The 17,910-nt window shown below is 49.2% G+C and overlaps 1 protein-coding gene across 1 annotated transcript in view; it reads left to right on the top strand.

Moving 5' to 3' along the window:
• astn1 (astrotactin 1) overlaps positions 1-17,910 on the top strand; it is a gene marked incomplete at both ends in the record, with an annotated part of 224,595 nt that overhangs the window by 70,298 nt on the left and 136,387 nt on the right. The window contains 3 exons of the mRNA XM_084458037.1: positions 2,956-3,040; positions 4,734-4,808; positions 13,085-13,222. Coding sequence (XP_084314163.1) covers positions 2,956-3,040; positions 4,734-4,808; positions 13,085-13,222 — 298 coding nt within the window. The remainder of the gene's footprint in view (positions 1-2,955; positions 3,041-4,733; positions 4,809-13,084; positions 13,223-17,910) is intronic.

Raw genomic sequence — 17,910 nt, 5'->3', positions numbered from 1 at the left:
AGCAGACGCTTTTATCCAAAGCGACTAACAATAATTGCATCAATGTACTACTATAGTACTTGACACAAGTGCATCTCCTTTCTAAAACAAGTGATTAAGAGCATAATCTAGTGCTGAAGGCAAAGTGCAAGAATAGCAATCTAAAGTACAGTGCAATATAATACAATACAATAACATACAATACAATACAATACAATAAGTGCTTAGGAGGGAGGATTATTGTAGTACTTATTGAAGAGATGAGTTTTGAGCCTGCGACTCTGCTGTCCTGACATCAGATACAGATACACATATAGATACACATAGATCCACATATAGATACACATAGATACACACATAGATCCACATATAGATACACATAGATACACACATAGATACACATATAGATCCACATAGATCCACATATAGATACACATAGATACACACATAGATACACATATAGATACACATAGATACACATATAGATACACATAGATACACACATAGATACACATATAGATACTCATAGATACACACATAGATACACATATCGTATATCATATAGCTTCACGCATTACTAGAAAAGCTACATAAAATAATCCACACAAAAGAATTGTATTTAATAGATTTGATTCCCTTCTTTGGAAACAACCATAGAAACATATCCTCATTCGTATTTGTCTTTTGCCGCCCTGCTTCCACGGGACGTCCCCCTGCTGTCCCCCCTCGGGTTCCACCCGTTTATCTAACCCTTGTGTTTATTGTTACTGTAATTACAATTTGATTAACAAATTAAGAACTCACTGGTAATGAGTCTATACTCAGTTTTCTTTCTAGCCCAGCGGTTTTCCACCATAGCGATGCTGTCGTTCAGTTGAATAGGTGTGCTGTAAGCTGTCTCTCCTCCACGGTACATTTACCAAGGTAGCAATTATGGCCGGTCAAATCTGCCAGTCTGGAGCTCTGCCAAGAGACGGGGAGAGAGGAGTGATCAGGAGGATGATGGAGGAGGGGGGGGAGAGAGGAGTGATCAGGAGGATGATGGAGGAGGGTGGGGAGAGAGGAGTGATGGAGGAGGGTGGGGAAAGGAGTGATGGAGGAGGGTGGGGAGGGGGAGAGAGGAGTGATGGAGGAGGGTGGGGAGAGGAGTGATGGAGGAGGGGGGGGGGAGGAATGATGGAGGAGGGTGGGGAGAGAGGAGTGATCAGGAGCATGATGGAGGAGGGTGGGGAGAGAGGAGTGATGGAGGAGGGTGGGGAGAGAGGAGCATGATGGAGGAGGGTGGGGAGAGAGGAGTGATGGGGGAGGAGAGAGGAGTGATGGAGGAGGGTGGGGAGAGAGGAGGGATGGAGGAGGGTGGGGAGAGAGGAGTGATGGAGGAGGGTGGGGAGAGAGGAGTGATGGAGGAGGGGGGGGAGAGAGGAGTGATGGAGGAGGGGGGGGAGAGAGGAGTGATGGAGGAGGGGGGGGAGAGAGGAGTGATGGAGGAGGGGGGGGAGAGAGGAGTGATGGAGGAGGGGGGGGAGAGAGGAGTGATGGAGGAGGGTGGGGAGAGAGGAGTGATGGAGGAGGGGGGGGGGAGAGGAGTGATGGAGGAGGGGGGGGAGAGAGGAGTGATGGAGGAGGGTGGGGAGAGAGGAGTGATGGAGGAGGGTGGGGAGAGAGGAGTGATGGAGGAGGGGGGGGAGAGAGGAGTGATGGAGGAGGGTGGGGAGAGAGGAGTGATGGAGGAGGGTGGGGAGAGAGGAGTGATGGAGGAGGGGGGGGAGAGGAGTGATGGAGGAGGGTGGGGAGAGAGGAGTGATGGAGGAGGGTGGGGAGAGAGGAGTGATGGAGGAGGGTGGGGAGAGAGGAGTGATGGAGGAGGGGGGGGAGAGAGGAGTGATGGAGGAGGGTGGGGAGAGAGGAGTGATGGAGGAGGGTGGGGAGAGAGGAGTGATGGAGGAGGGGGGGGAGAGAGGAGTGATGGAGGAGGGGGGGGAGAGAGGAGTGATGGAGGAGGGTGGGGAGAGAGGAGTGATGGAGGAGGGGGGGGAGAGAGGAGTGATGGAGGAGGGGGGGGAGAGAGGAGTGATGGAGGAGGGTGGGGAGAGAGGAGTGATGGAGGAGGGGGGGGAGAGGGGGAGAGAGGAGTGATGGAGGAGGGTGGGGAGAGAGGAGTGATGGAGGAGGGTGGGGAGAGAGGAGTGATGGAGGAGGATGGGGAGAGAGGAGTGATGGAGGAGGGGGGGAGAGAGGAGTGATGGAGGAGGGTGGGGAGAGAGGAGTGATGGAGGAGGGTGGGGAGAGAGGAGTGATGGAGGAGGGGGGGGAGAGAGGAGGAGACCACACCCCCAGGAAACAAGGCCTTCATCATGCGCACGGCAACATCCTGTCTACAGCACTCTACAGTATACGCTCGCTCTTTCTCTCTGAGAAATGACAAGTACGGTGGTTCTGTACTAATACATACATTAAAAAAAAGTATGTCACATGAAGGACCATTACGTCTCTTACGGTTCAATGACACTTGTGTGCTCTATAGTCAGAAACATAATTGCATGATTACAGTGACTTAGTCATACTTTGTGCTTGAGAGTCTAACATGCAGTGCATTCTTCCAAGGCTTCCATTCAGTTACAGTGCCAGCCTGTGACAGCCTGTATAGGAAAGTTAAGATCTTAAACTGGAACAGTATGACTCATAGCATCAGTTAATTAATCCATACAGTACGCACGCCCACCTGGGAAGCATACGGAGGCGAGTTAATTAACTCTCAAACTGAAGCGAGAACATTAACAGCATAGACCAAAGACATTTGATTCGTCTAGAGTTTAACATGCATCTTGGCACTGCAACTGTTTACGCATGATGATGTCAATACGAGGGAAGCAAAAAAAAAACAGTTTGACCCGTTAGAAGGATGGGGAAGCTTCATCCACCTGCCACTGCCTGGTTTATTTAGTTTGATCTGTGTTTTCCCCTCTCTCGTTGAAGGTGACTGTCTCTGCTTAGATGGCTACATGAAGGATCCTGTCCACAAGCATCTCTGCATCCGCAATGAGTGGGGTCCAAACCAGGGGTGAGTAAAGGCCATCTAACTAAGCCTTTGTCTAATGCTGTGTTCACACCGGGCGCGGCGAGAAAATGTGCGCCGCCCAGTTCATCCGGATCAATGGGTCGCCGCGCGAATCCGCCGCAGAAAGTTCAAAAAATGTAACTTTTGCAAATGTCGGTGAATCCTGGCCGCCGAGTTCTGCGATTCGCGCCGCCCGTGCCGCCCAGTTCGCGCGAATTGTATTGACTTTCTATGTAAACTCGCCGCGCCGCAGGAAAACTTTGCGCCCGGTGTGAACACAGCATGAGGTTCTTTCTGCCAGCTGATATCAACATGGCTGCTTATGGTTCCAGTGTGTCTGTACCCGTTACACATGGCAAATACATGTTCTATTATGGTTCCAGTGTGTCTGTACCCGTTACACATGGCAAATACATGTTCTATTATGGTTCCAGTGTGTCTGTACCCGTTACACATGGCAAATACATGTTCTATTATGGTTCCAGTGTGTCTGTACCCGTTACACATGGCAAATACATGTTCTATTCCAAGCAGTTGTTTAGGTCCTTAGACAAATAACAGGTAATTGCAAGTTAATACTAATTAGAATTTTATCTTCTCAGAAACACATTTTCTTTCAAATTGTTATTTTATTTTATTTATTTTTTTTGGGGGGGGGGGTAACAGTACATTTATCTTTATCACTTTATAATTGGTTGACAGATGTTTGAATGTTTGCCAGTATAAGTCTAAGTCCAAGACTAGGCGTATATGTCCCAATGAATGCTCTTTATTTTATATTTTGTAGACTATAATGTATGAGTTGGAACTATCACGAGGTCTCGCCTCGACTCCTTAATAGATTAGCAGAGGAGCTTTAGGAGGCATTGCTTCCTTGTTGTTAATATTAGATTGGGGTAAAATTAAAATGATTATGAGAGCGGTTGAAAACGTCATCAACAAGGGACAACGATGTACCTTATGACATACCTTACGATGTATCTTCAGGCGCCCACTAAGGGACAGTCTGGGAAACACTCGTAGGAAAAACTGTCCCTTCGCCAAGGTATACCTTGAGAAGCGTCGTAGAGCGCCAAAGTTCAGCCAATCTGGGAAACGCAGCCCATTTCTGTAGCTGTAAGGCTCATGCAAACTCCATACATGGCTGTGCTATAATTACTATCTAAGTTTTTGCCCCATAATTGATCATTTTTGTTAAATCTATTCCTCCTCCCTGTGTCACCCGTCTCCTAGCCAGTAGGCTGACAGAGAGCCTACGTGGGAGGCTTAGTGTGAAACGACCAGGGCCCTCGGACACGGGGCTGTTATCAGGCTTTCTGCCCCTCTTCTGCCCTCAGAAACTCAGATACTCCGGGCCCTTGTCACTTCTTCTCCTCTCTGTCTGTGGACGGTTGAGTCCCCAAGCTGCCGGCGTCTATTAATCTCCATCATCCTCTGCTCCACTCATCTCCCAGCCTGGCAAACAGGCAGCAGCCCAAGTCACATCCTATGTCAGCCACAGAGAAACACATTTTTCTATCATGGCGTTCACTCAGAGCGTCTGTCATACTGCTGTTTGATTAGTGAGCTTTGTGGGGGTGTGGGGGAGGCTGTTTTGTAGCCGGTTCAAACTAGGATGTCAGTCAAGAACTTGTGTTTATTTTGTGCTTTGAAAAGAAAAGTTTTATTTTGTGGTTATGTGGTTATCTGTTGTCAGCCCGTGGCCGTACACCATTTTCCAGCGTGGATTTGATCTGGTGATGGGAGAACAACCATCCGATCGCATTTTCAGGTGAGGAAACTCCACACAGCTCCATCTGAACACAGCTGTCGGAATCCTGCTGAGACTGATTACAGCTTTGAAAATGACTCACTCAGTCCGACAGCGCTCAAATCATTATTACCCTTTGAAAAGTCTATTTCTTCCTCTTTATTATGATTAATAGTGATGGATTATTATATGTAACCAGATGATATTCCCTCAGACTGCAGTTTCCTGCTCTGAATGGCAGTCATGCGTTTATTTTTAGAACTGAATAAAGGAACTAGATGTTGAGTTTCATCATCAGGAAGTCTGCGTTCAATGTCATGAAATTGACTTCGTAATCAATCACTTGAAAAAACAAAACACAAATATGTGGTACAGAATAAATGGAATTTGTTGTCGTCTATGTTGTGTGCAATTTCATGGTGAGTTTCGTATTCAGACAATTTGTAATTGTAAAAGCCTGGTTCATCTAACTAGCCGTGCACCTTCCTATATCACTTTCCAAACCGTTTGAGAGAAAGACTGGAGGATAAATCGTTATCTGTGAATACAGTCCCTCGTTCTTTTAACTGTCTGCTGCATCTTCAAACGACAGCACACCCAGCTCGACAACAAAGACCACCACGCCACACACACTGCTCTCAGCAGACAGGAAGCTTTACATGGTGGATTTAGTTGTTCTGAAGCCATGTCTTTGTTGGTCATTACTCTGAGAGAGCTGCTTTTGTGCTAACAATTCTGCGATGCCCTTTTATAGATGTGTTTCCCTGTTAAAACGCTCTCCGCAGGGATGGCTTCTCCACATTCTGTTAAATATTCTTCCTGAAATGTCTTTCACACCAGCATCCATCCAGATAGAACTGGTCTGGAGTCAGTTATACTAGAGGGGGGTACTGCATAAATCATCAGCACCATTCATTGAAGTCTCTATCCTGTCTCTTCCCTGTCTACCCTGTCTCTACCCTGTCTCTACCCTGTCTCTACGCTGTCTCTATCCTGTCTCTACCCTGTCTACCCTGTCTCTACCCTGTCTCTACCCTGTCTCTACCCTGTCTCTACCCTGTCTCTATCCTGTCTCTACCCTGTCTCTACCCTGTCTACCCTGTCTCTACCCTGTCTACCCTGTCTCTACCCTGTCTACCCTGTCTACCCTGTCTCTACCCTGTCTACCCTGTCTTCCCTGTCTCTACCCTGTCTACCCTGTCTACCCTGTCTACCCTGTCTTCCCTGTCTCTACCCTGTTTACCCTGTCTACCCTGTCTCTACCCTGTCTACCCTGTCTACCCTGTCTACCCTGTCTACCCTGTCTCTACCCTGTCTACCCTGTCTACCCTGTCTACCCTGTCTCTACCCTGTCTACCCTGTCTACCCTGTCTACCCTGTCTACCCTGTCTCTACCCTGTCTACCCTGTCTACCCTGTCTACCCTGTCTCTACCCTGTCTACCCTGTCTCTACCCTGTCTACCCTGTCTACCCTGTCTACCCTGTCTCTACCCTGTCTCTATCCTGTCTCTACCCTGTCTCTACCCTGTCTACCCTGTCTCTACCCTGTCTACCCTGTCTACCCTGTCTACCCTGTCTCTACCCTGTCTCTACCCTGTCTCTACCCTGTCTCTACCCTGTCTACCCTGTCTACCCTGTCTACCCTGTCTACCCTGTCTTCCCTGTCTCTACCCTGTCTACCCTGTCTACCCTGTCTACCCTGTCTACCCTGTCTCTACCCTGTCTACCCTGTCTACCCTGTCTCTACCCTGTCTACCCTGTCTCTACCCTGTCTCTACCCTGTCTACCCTGTCTCTACCCTGTCTCTTCCCTGTCTCTACCCTGTCTACCCTGTCTCTACCCTGTCTACCCTGTCTCTACCCTGTCTACCCTGTCTACCCTGTCTCTACCCTGTCTCCCACCCTGTCTCTACCCTGTCTCTACCCTGTCTCTACCCTGTCTCTACCCTGTCTACCCTGTCTACCCTGTCTACCCTGTCTACCCTGTCTCTACCCTGTCTCCCACCCTGTCTCTACCCTGTCTCTACCCTGTCTCTACCCTGTCTACCCTGTCTCTACCCTGTCTACCCTGTCTACCCTGTCTACCCTGTCTCTACCCTGTCTACCCTGTCTACCCTGTCTCTACCCTGTCTACCCTGTCTCTACCCTGTCTACCCTGTCTACCCTGTCTACCCTGTCTACCCTGTCTCTACCCTGTCTACCCTGTCTACCCTGTCTACCCTGTCTCTACCCTGTCTCTACCCTGTCTACCCTGTCTACCCTGTCTACCCTGTCTACCCTGTCTCTACCCTGTCTACCCTGTCTACCCTGTCTACCCTGTCTCTACCCTGTCTACCCTGTCTCTACCCTGTCTACCCTGTCTACCCTGTCTACCCTGTCTCTACCCTGTCTCTATCCTGTCTCTACCCTGTCTCTACCCTGTCTACCCTGTCTCTACCCTGTCTACCCTGTCTCTACCCTGTCTACCCTGTCTACCCTGTCTACCCTGTCTCTACCCTGTCTACCCTGTCTACCCTGTCTCTACCCTGTCTACCCTGTCTCTACCCTGTCTCTACCCTGTCTACCCTGTCTCTACCCTGTCTCTACCCTGTCTCTACCCTGTCTACCCTGTCTACCCTGTCTCTACCCTGTCTCTACCCTGTCTCTACCCTGTCTCTACCCTGTCTACCCTGTCTCTACCCTGTCTACCCTGTCTCTACCCTGTCTCTACCCTGTCTCTACCCTGTCTCTACCCTGTCTCTACCCTGTCTACCCTGTCTACCCTGTCTCTACCCTGTCTACCCTGTCTCTACCCTGTCTCTACCCTGTCTCTACCCTGTCTACCCTGTCTACCCTGTCTACCCTGTCTACTCTGTCTCTACCCTGTCTACCCTGTCTCTACCCTGTCTACCCTGTCTACCCTGTCTACCCTGTCTCTACCCTGTCTACCCTGTCTACCCTGTCTCTACCCTGTCTCTACCCTGTCTACCCTGTCTACCCTGTCTACCCTGTCTACTCTGTCTCTACCCTGTCTACCCTGTCTACCCTGTCTCTACCCTGTCTCTACCCTGTCTACCCTGTCTCTACCCTGTCTACCCTGTCTACCCTGTCTCTACCCTGTCTACCCTGTCTCTACCCTGTCTACCCTGTCTACCCTGTCTACCCTGTCTACCCTGTCTCTACCCTGTCTACCCTGTCTACCCTGTCTCTACCCTGTCTACCCTGTCTCTACCCTGTCTACCCTGTCTACCCTGTCTACCCTGTCTCTACCCTGTCTCTACCCTGTCTACCCTGTCTCTACCCTGTCTACCCTGTCTACCCTGTCTACCCTGTCTACCCTGTCTCTACCCTGTCTACCCTGTCTCTACCCTGTCTACCCTGTCTCTACCCTGTCTACCCTGTCTACCCTGTCTCTACCCTGTCTACCCTGTCTCTACCCTGTCTACCCTGTCTCTACCCTGTCTACCCTGTCTCTACCCTGTCTACCCTGTCTCTACCCTGTCTACCCTGTCTCTACCCTGTCTACCCTGTCTACCCTGTCTCTACCCTGTCTCTACCCTGTCTCTACCCTGTCTCTACCCTGTCTCTACCCTGTCTCTACCCTGTCTACCCTGTCTCTACCCTGTCTACCCTGTCTCTACCCTGTCTCTACCCTGTCTACCCTGTCTACCCTGTCTCTACCCTGTCTCTACCCTGTCTCTACCCTGTCTCTACCCTGTCTACCCTGTCTACCCTGTCTCTACCCTGTCTACCCTGTCTCTACCCTGTCTCTACCCTGTCTACCCTGTCTACCCTGTCTACCCTGTCTCTACCCTGTCTCTACCCTGTCTACCCTGTCTTTACCCTGTCTACCCTGTCTACCCTGTCTCTACCCTGTCTACCCTGTCTCTACCCTGTCTACCCTGTCTACCCTGTCTCTACCCTGTCTCTACCCTGTCTACCCTGTCTCTACCCTGTCTCTACCCTGTCTACCCTGTCTCTACCCTGTCTCTTCCCTGTCTCTACCCTGTCTCTACCCTGTCTACCCTGTCTACCCTGTCTCTACCCTGTCTCTACCCTGTCTACCCTGTCTACCCTGTCTACCCTGTCTCTACCCTGTCTACCCTGTCTACCCTGTCTACCCTGTCTACCCTGTCTCTACCCTGTCTCTACCCTGTCTACCCTGTCTCTACCCTGTCTCTACCCTGTCTACCCTGTCTCTACCCTGTCTCTACCCTGTCTCTACCCTGTCTACCCTGTCTTTACCCTGTCTACCCTGTCTCTACCCTGTCTACCCTGTCTACCCTGTCTACCCTGTCTCTACCCTGTCTACCCTGTCTACCCTGTCTCTACCCTGTCTCTACCCTGTCTACCCTATCTCTACCCTGTCTACCCTGTCTCTACCCTGTCTACCCTGTCTACCCTGTCTACCCTGTCTACCCTGTCTCTACCCTGTCTACCCTGTCTCTACCCTGTCTACCCTGTCTACCCTGTCTCTACCCTGTCTACCCTGTCTACCCTGTCTCTACCCTGTCTACCCTGTCTCTACCCTGTCTCTACCCTGTCTACCCTGTCTCTACCCTGTCTACCCTGTCTCTACCCTGTCTCTACCCTGTCTCTACCCTGTCTACCCTGTCTACCCTGTCTACCCTGTCTCTACCCTGTCTCTACCCTGTCTACCCTGTCTACCCTGTCTCTACCCTGTCTACCCTGTCTCTACCCTGTCTCTACCCTGTCTACCCTGTCTCTACCCTGTCTCTACCCTGTCTACCCTGTCTACCCTGTCTCTACCCTGTCTACCCTGTCTCTACCCTGTCTCTACCCTGTCTCTACCCTGTCTACCCTGTCTCTACCCTGTCTACCCTGTCTACCCTGTCTCTACCCTGTCTCTACCCTGTCTACCCTGTCTCTACCCTGTCTACCCTGTCTCTACCCTGTCTCTACCCTGTCTCTACCCTGTCTACCCTGTCTCTACCCTGTCTACCCTGTCTCTACCCTGTCTCTACCCTGTCTACCCTGTCTACCCTGTCTACCCTGTCTCTACCCTGTCTACCCTGTCTCTACCCTGTCTACCCTGTCTACCCTGTCTCTACCCTGTCTACCCTGTCTCTACCCTGTCTACCCTGTCTACCCTGTCTCTACCCTGTCTACCCTGTCTACCCTGTCTACCCTGTCTCTACCCTGTCTCTACCCTGTCTACCCTGTCTATCCTGTCTCTACCCTGTCTCTACCCTGTCTACCCTGTCTCTACCCTGTCTACCCTGTCTCTACCCTGTCTACCCTGTCTACCCTGTCTACCCTGTCTCTACCCTGTCTACCCTGTCTCTACCCTGTCTCTACCCTGTCTACCCTGTCTCTACCATGTCTACCCTGTCTCTACCCTGTCTACCCTGTCTCTACCCTGTCTACCCTGTCTCTACCCTGTCTACCCTGTCTACCCTGTCTACCCTGTCTCTACCCTGTCTACCCTGTCTACCCTGTCTCTACCCTGTCTACCCTGTCTCTACCCTGTCTCTACCCTGTCTACCCTGTCTCTACCCTGTCTCTACCCTGTCTCTACCCTGTCTACCCTGTCTACCCTGTCTACCCTGTCTCTACCCTGTCTACCCTGTCTCTACCCTGTCTACCCTGTCTCTACCCTGTCTACCCTGTCTCTACCCTGTCTACCCTGTCTCTACCCTGTCTACCCTGTCTCTACCCTGTCTACCCTGTCTCTACCCTGTCTACCCTGTCTACCCTGTCTACCCTGTCTACCCTGTCTCTACCCTGTCTACCCTGTCTCTACCCTGTCTACCCTGTCTCTATCCTGTCTCTACCCTGTCTACTCTGTCTCTACCCTGTCTACCCTGTCTACCCTGTCTACCCTGTCTCTACCCTGTCTACCCTGTCTACCCTGTCTACCCTGTCTCTACCCTGTCTCTACCCTGTCTACTCTGTCTCTACCCTGTCTACCCTGTCTACCCTGTCTACTCTGTCTCTACCCTGTCTACCCTGTCTCTATCCTGTCTCTACCCTGTCTACTCTGTCTCTACCCTGTCTACCCTGTCTACCCTGTCTACTCTGTCTCTACCCTGTCTACCCTGTCTACCCTGTCTACCCTGTCTACCCTGTCTCTACCCTGTCTCTACCCTGTCTACTCTGTCTCTACCCTGTCTACCCTGTCTACCCTGTCTACCCTGTCTACTCTGTCTCTACCCTGTCTACTCTGTCTCTACCCTGTCTACCCTGTCTACCCTGTCTACCCTGTCTACCCTGTCTCTACCCTGTCTACCCTGTCTACCCTGTCTCTACCCTGTCTCTACCCTGTCTACCCTGTCTCTACCCTGTCTACCCTGTCTACCCTGTCTACACTGTCTCTATCCTGTCTCTACCCTGTCTACCCTGTCTCTACCCTGTCTACTCTGTCTCTACCCTGTCTACCCTGTCTACCCTGTCTCTACCCTGTCTCTACCCTGTCTACCCTGTCTCTACCCTGTCTACCCTGTCTCTACCCTGTCTACTCTGTCTCTACCCTGTCTACCCTGTCTACCCTGTCTCTACCCTGTCTCTACCCTGTCTACCCTGTCTCTACCCTGTCTACCCTGTCTCTACCCTGTCTACCCTGTCTACCCTGTCTACCCTGTCTACCCTGTCTCTACCCTGTCTACTCTGTCTACCCTGTCTACCCTGTCTACTCTGTCTACCCTGTCTACCCTGTCTCTACCCTGTCTACCCTGTCTCTACCCTGTCTACCCTGTCTCTACCCTGTCTACCCTGTCTCTACCCTGTCTACCCTGTCTCTACCCTGTCTACCCTGTCTCTACCCTGTCTCTACCCTGTCTACCCTGTCTACCCTGTCTCTACCCTGTCTCTACCCTGTCTACCCTGTCTCTACCCTGTCTACCATGTCTCTACCCTGTCTCTACCCTGTCTACCCTGTCTACCCTGTCCACCCTGTCTCTACCCTGTCTCTACCCTGTCTACCCTGTCTACCCTGTCTACCCTGTCTCTACCCTGTCTCTACCCTGTCTACCCTGTCTACCCTGTCTACCCTGTCTCTACCCTGTCTACCCTGTCTCTACCCTGTCTCTACCCTGTCTACCCTGTCTCTACCCTGTCTCTACCCTGTCTACCCTGTCTACCCTGTCTCTACCCTGTCTCTACCCTGTCTACCCTGTCTCTACCCTGTCTACCCTGTCTCTACCCTGTCTACCCTGTCTCCACCCTGTCTACCCTGTCTACCCTATCTCTACCCTGTCTACCCTGTCTCTACCCTGTCTACCCTGTCTCTACCCTGTCTCTACCCTGTCTACCCTGTCTCTACGCTGGAGACATGTGAGACTGATAGCAGTGGCTGCTTCCTGGGGAATAATAGGGAAATAATATGGTTTTAATAGACTTCCCACAGCCAGCGTTTGATTAATATAACACTTGAGCTGGAAACAGCGGAAGTAATTGGACGGACGTAATTAAGCTTTTCCTTTCTACGGCACCTAAATCATAGCATTTCTAAAGTGACTGGTAATGCATGCAGTCCTCCAGATTAAGTGCCCTTTCCTTATGCTATGTTAGCAGTTTATTAGATGCAAATTGAACAATGTGAACGCAAAAAAGTGCTAAGTCTGTGGAAAATGGTTGTTAACCATTTAATCAACAAGTTATTTTTTTGTACTACAACGATGCATAATTTATTAACACTAATGCTGCATTTGATGTTAATCAGAATGTACTGTTCAACTTAAGGACTGTTCTAGACTTACATTCCCTGTGCACAACATTTAAACATTGATGATCCTGGCTAACTAGCTTACAAATAAGGAACCGCTGTGAAACCCGTCCATTAGGCCCCAGATATAACTGGTTTTCTTCTCTTTAAGCTCTTTTACAGTCATTCATCATTTCTGTTATGAACTTAACCCCCACACTTAAACTACCGTGTGATTCACTGAGACCGTGTTGCAGCTATTACAACAGGAAGTACTGCGTATGTGGATGTGCTCATATCTCTAACCGGTCTCACGCAGGTTCACGTACACCCTTGGGGAAGGGATGTGGTTGCTCATATCTCTAACCGGTCTCACGCAGGTTCACGTACACCCTGGTTGCTCATATCTCTAACCGGTCTCACGCAGGTTCACGTACACCCTTGGGGAAGGGATGTGGTTGCTCATATCTCTAACTGGTCTCACGCAGGTTCACGTACACCCTTGGGGAAGGGATGTGGTTGCTCATATCTCTAACTGGTCTCACGCAGGTTCACGTACATCCTGGTTGCTCATATCTCTAACCGGTCTCACCAGGTTCACGTACACCCTTGGGGAAGGGATGTGGTTGCTCATATCTCTAACCGGTCTCACGCAGGTTCACGTACACCCTTGGGGAAGGGATGTGGTTGCCGCTGAGCAAGAGCTTTGTGATCCCCCCTGCTGAGCTGGCCATCAACCCCTCAGCCAAGTGCAAGACGGACATGACGGTGATGGAGGACGCCGTGGACGTCAGGTGAGAGGTCACACTGTGGACGTCAGGTGAGAGGTCACGCCGTGGACGTCAGGTGAGAGGTCACGTCGTGGACGTCAGGTGAGAGGTCACGTCGTGGACGTCAGGTGAGAGGTCACGTCGTGGATGTCAGGTGAGAGGTCACGCCGTGGACGTCAGGTGAGAGGTCACGCCGTGGACGTGAGGTGAGAGGTCACGCTGGGGAACACAGGTGCCCATTCATGGTTTTGCCGGTGGTGCTCGAAACATAGTCATTCAGCTGACACTTTAATCCAAAGCGATTTACAGTACAATAACTGCATTTAACGTAGGAAAAGTCAGTGTACTACTTACTCACCTGAACGCACAAGTGCATCTCCTTTCTAAACTAGTGACTAAGAGCATAATCTACTGCTGAAAGCAAAGTGAAGAATAGCAAACTAAAAATACAATAGGTGCTTAAGAGGGAGGATCCTGGTAGTTCTTCTTGAAGTCAAATCAAATGAAACTTTATTTGTAAAGCGCATTTCATACACAGAGGCAACACAATGCGCTTTACAGAGAGCAATGGGGGGGGGGATTAAAAAAAAAAAGTTTCACCCGGGGGCCAGAAAAGTGAGCTATAAAAATTATTCCCTGACCTCTCTCAACGAGACGATGGAGCAAGCTCCTGGAAAATGTTTGTCTATTGGCTAAGAACATATCCAGAGCAGTAAACATGGGCTAGATACTTCATAATAGACGTAAGATAACGTTTCTTAATAAAGCGTTCAGTACTACTTTTGACTTTAGGAACCAATGATGGGAAGAAGATGCAGAATGGTCAGAGAGAGCGAGGTCACTGATAGAGGGGCAGTGATAGGTCCTTAGTAATCACTAGATCCAGGGTGTGGCTGCAGAGAGCGAGGTCACTGATAGAGGGGACAGTGATAGGCAGGCCCTTAGTAATCACTAGATCCAGGGTGTGGCTGCGGAGAGCGAGGTCACTGATAGAGGGACGGTGAGTCAGGCCCTTAGTAATCACTAGATCCAGGGTGTGGCTGCAGAGAGCGAGGTCACTGATAGAGGGACAGTGACAGTCAGACCCTAGTAATCACTAGATCCAGGGTGTGGCTGCAGAGAGCGAGGTCACTGATAGAGGAGACAGGGACAGTCAGGCCCTTAGTAATCACTAGATCCAGGGTGTGGCTGCAGAGAGCGAGGTCACTGATAGAGGGACAGGGATAGTCAGGCCCTTAGTAATCACTAGATCCAGGGTGTGGCTGCAGAGAGCGAGGTCACTGATAGAGGGACAGTGATAGTCAGGCCCTTAGTAATCACTAGATCCAGGGTGTGGCTGCAGAGAGCGAGGTCACTGATAGAGGGGACAGGGACAGTCAGGCCCTTAGTAATCACTAGATCCAGGGTGTGGCTGCAGAGAGCGAGGTCACTGATAGAGGGGCAGTGATAGTCAGACCCTTAGTAATCACTAGATCCAGGGTGCGGCTGCAGAGAGCGAGGTCACTGATAGAGGGACAGGGATAGTCAGGCCCTTAGTAATCACTAGATCCAGGGTGTGGCTGCAGAGAGCGAGGTCACTGATAGAGGGACAGGGATAGTCAGGCCCTTAGTAATCACTAGATCCAGGGTGCGGCTGCGGTCGTGGCTTGCCTCGTAAATAAATGATGTTTTGGATGCAGCTCTGGTATCTGGAATACGAGCTGCTCGGGCTCACACAGGCTGAGGACGGGCCTTGTAAACAACAACATGAAGATGCTGTTATTACTCTGTGAAAGGAGCTGCTTTATTGCTTTATTCAGCTCACTCTGCACAAAAAATAATATAACAATCTGCTCAACCACTACCCTGTAGTATAGATGTGGTTAATACCAGACCTCACAAAGTTTCATTGATCATGATTCAAAGAGTAATGAAGTTGAGCATAAAATGAATAAAACAAAGACGACATCTGCTTCCCAGTGCAATGGCAAATAATAATGCTTCACTTGAACTGTTAAATGGTTCGTAACCTCTGCAGAGGATCCCGACCCTCTGTGTAAATGTGTTTTTGTGTATTGATTACTCAACTCAACTCAAATGTTATTTATAAAGCACATTTAAAACAACTGAGGTTGACCAACGTGCTGTACTGCTCCAGAGCAACACAACACTACAATACATCACACACTATACACAATACACCACACACTACACAATAAGCAATATAAAATACAGAACAATACAGGGGCCACCGGGTGTCCAGCTCAACCTGAGTTGAAGGCCTGGGAGAAGAAGTGAGTCTTTAAAGAAGACTTAAAAATCTCTATGGTCTGGGCAGACCTAATGTGCCAGGGCACATAGTCACACCACCACTTATACCACAGTATACTAGAAATCCAGAGTTTAACATGTTTTTGAAAGATTTTTCAAGATGCCCACCCACATCCATTGTATGAACGGTGGTTGAGCAATTATCAGACTTTCTCAAAAAGTGCTAGTTTTGTCAACTTTTTGATCTGAACCATTGTATATCATCATAAGTAATCTTAAAACAGGGCTAAACATGATTTTTACCTTTACTACTCCTTTCATATTTTACATTGCTGTGTGTTTATTTTACACTAATAGCCGTAGTAACCGTTGTATAAAAGCAATAAACCACTCGAGGCCGTGTGTTATAGTGATTTTATAACAGCTAGGGGGTGTTGTTAGGCACGATGCGAAGCGGCCTCTCTGGTTTATTGCTTAAAGTCGCACTGAAACGGACGTTTGAGATCATCTAACTTCCGTAGTTTGACGTATTTCCGACGCAAAGAAGCTATGAAGGTGGGACATAATGTTTAGAGGAATTTGATTGGAACATTGACAAGTGGACGGGTTTTAAGAACTTTAGACAGATTCGATAGGAGGATAGCGTTGATTGACGGGTGGATGTCGTGAGATTATTGGCCTCAAATCTAAGGTACCTGTTGTCATTGCACGTGACCTACCGTTTTCCAGGAAGTAAGAAATTATATACTTTGATATAAGAATACAACAAAAGTAGAATTTTGTAATAGTTTTGGCATACATCGTTGAATAGGTGAACACTACGACCAATTATGTGAACCAAAATGGGACAGAATGCTTTTTTCATTTCAGTGCGACTTTAAGTATAACACACAGGATGGCCAATCAGACTTCCTATGACAATGTCTTGAACAGAGATTACACTTATTTGAATGAATCTATTACAGCACCACTACTATTACAGCATGCTAGCACACACACACACACACACACACACACAGCAACGCAGACACAGACAGGGTCTGAGATTCTCGATAAATCTCACTATTCTTGATAAAAGAGAGAGAGAGAGAGAGGGAGAGAGAGAGAAAGAGAGAGGGAGAGAGAGAGAGAGAGGGAGAGAGAGAGAGAGAGAGAGGGATAGAGAGAGGGGGAGAGAGAGAGTGGGAGAGAGAGAAGAGAGTGGGAGAGAGGGAGAGAAGGAGAGAGGTAGAGAGAGGGAGAGAGAGAGAGAGGGAGAGGGAGAGGGAGAGGGAGAGGGAGAGAGAGAGAGGGGGCAGGTGTGGGCGTGGCGGGTAGTTATGAGGATGCGAGGGGTCAAGGTCTAGGTCAGGCTTCGGTCAGGGGCAGTCTAGGGTGGTGAGACGCTCAAAGCTATCAGCAAAAATACAGTCTGCACATCAGAAATATGCTCCCAGGAATATTTAATGACACCGAGGTCTAGAGAGGGCTGATGAAGGGCTTGCAGCCCAAAGCTTCACCTCGGTGTCAATTAAATCTTCCTGGGAGCATATTTCTGGTGTGTAGACTATTTTTCCTGACGAGTTTGTTTTTCTGTCTAGCACCCAGTTTGAAACATTTTAGATGAGCGAGTCTTTGTCCGTTTTCTGACGTTCAAAGCTAGCCATGAGAAGTTGGGCCTTAGATTAGTTGGAAGATTGCTTTTTGCTGGAGGACCTTGAATATCATTAACAAAAGGACAGATTTACATTTGATTCATTTGTCTTTTTTCTGCAGAGCTTGATTAATCAGAGTTTTCCCTCTGCTCAGCAGTATTCTGGGAGTTGTATTTGCTCTCTCAGCCCAGTTTAAGCTTCAGGGACCCCAGCTGTCTGGTTGGTTTCAGAGCACTCCCCGGTCCACACACACAATTCTAACTCACTCTTTAAATGTCTGAATTGGATTGAAACCTTTATTGCCCCAGAGGGGAATTTGTTTAGCACACGTCAAGCATACAGAAAACATTAAAATGTACGCCCATCACCAACACCACAATGTCACCAACCACCATCATCGTAATCACCATCCTCACCAACATCATCGCATCAACATCATCATCACTGCAACAGGCATCAACAGCTGTTCAACAATTTAATGCTTCTTGGCACAAAAGAAGTGCAGGCTGGTTTTGTCCTTGTTTTGGGCGTTCTAAACCTGCGTCCAGAGGGGAGTAGGAGGAACTCTGAGAAGAGTGGATGGGAAGGATCGTCCAGTATTCCTCTGCATTCCTCTACACTGCCCTTCCTCTGGACATAAACAGTGCCTGAGCGCTGTAGAGTGCTGTAGGGGTGTGCATGTACATATGTATATATGTGTATTACTAGACATATCTACAGTATACAGCCTGGATGTATGTATGTATATGTGTACTCCTAGATATATATATATATACATATCCATTCACTGTATTTACATATTGTATTCTTTACTATACTTTACACACA

Source organism: Borostomias antarcticus (assembly GCF_949987555.1).
Source record: "Borostomias antarcticus genome assembly, chromosome: 24".
Lineage (NCBI taxonomy): Eukaryota > Metazoa > Chordata > Actinopteri > Stomiiformes > Stomiidae > Borostomias > Borostomias antarcticus.
The sequence above is the reverse complement of the archived record's forward strand: the minus strand, read 5'-3'. Positions and strand labels throughout refer to the sequence as shown.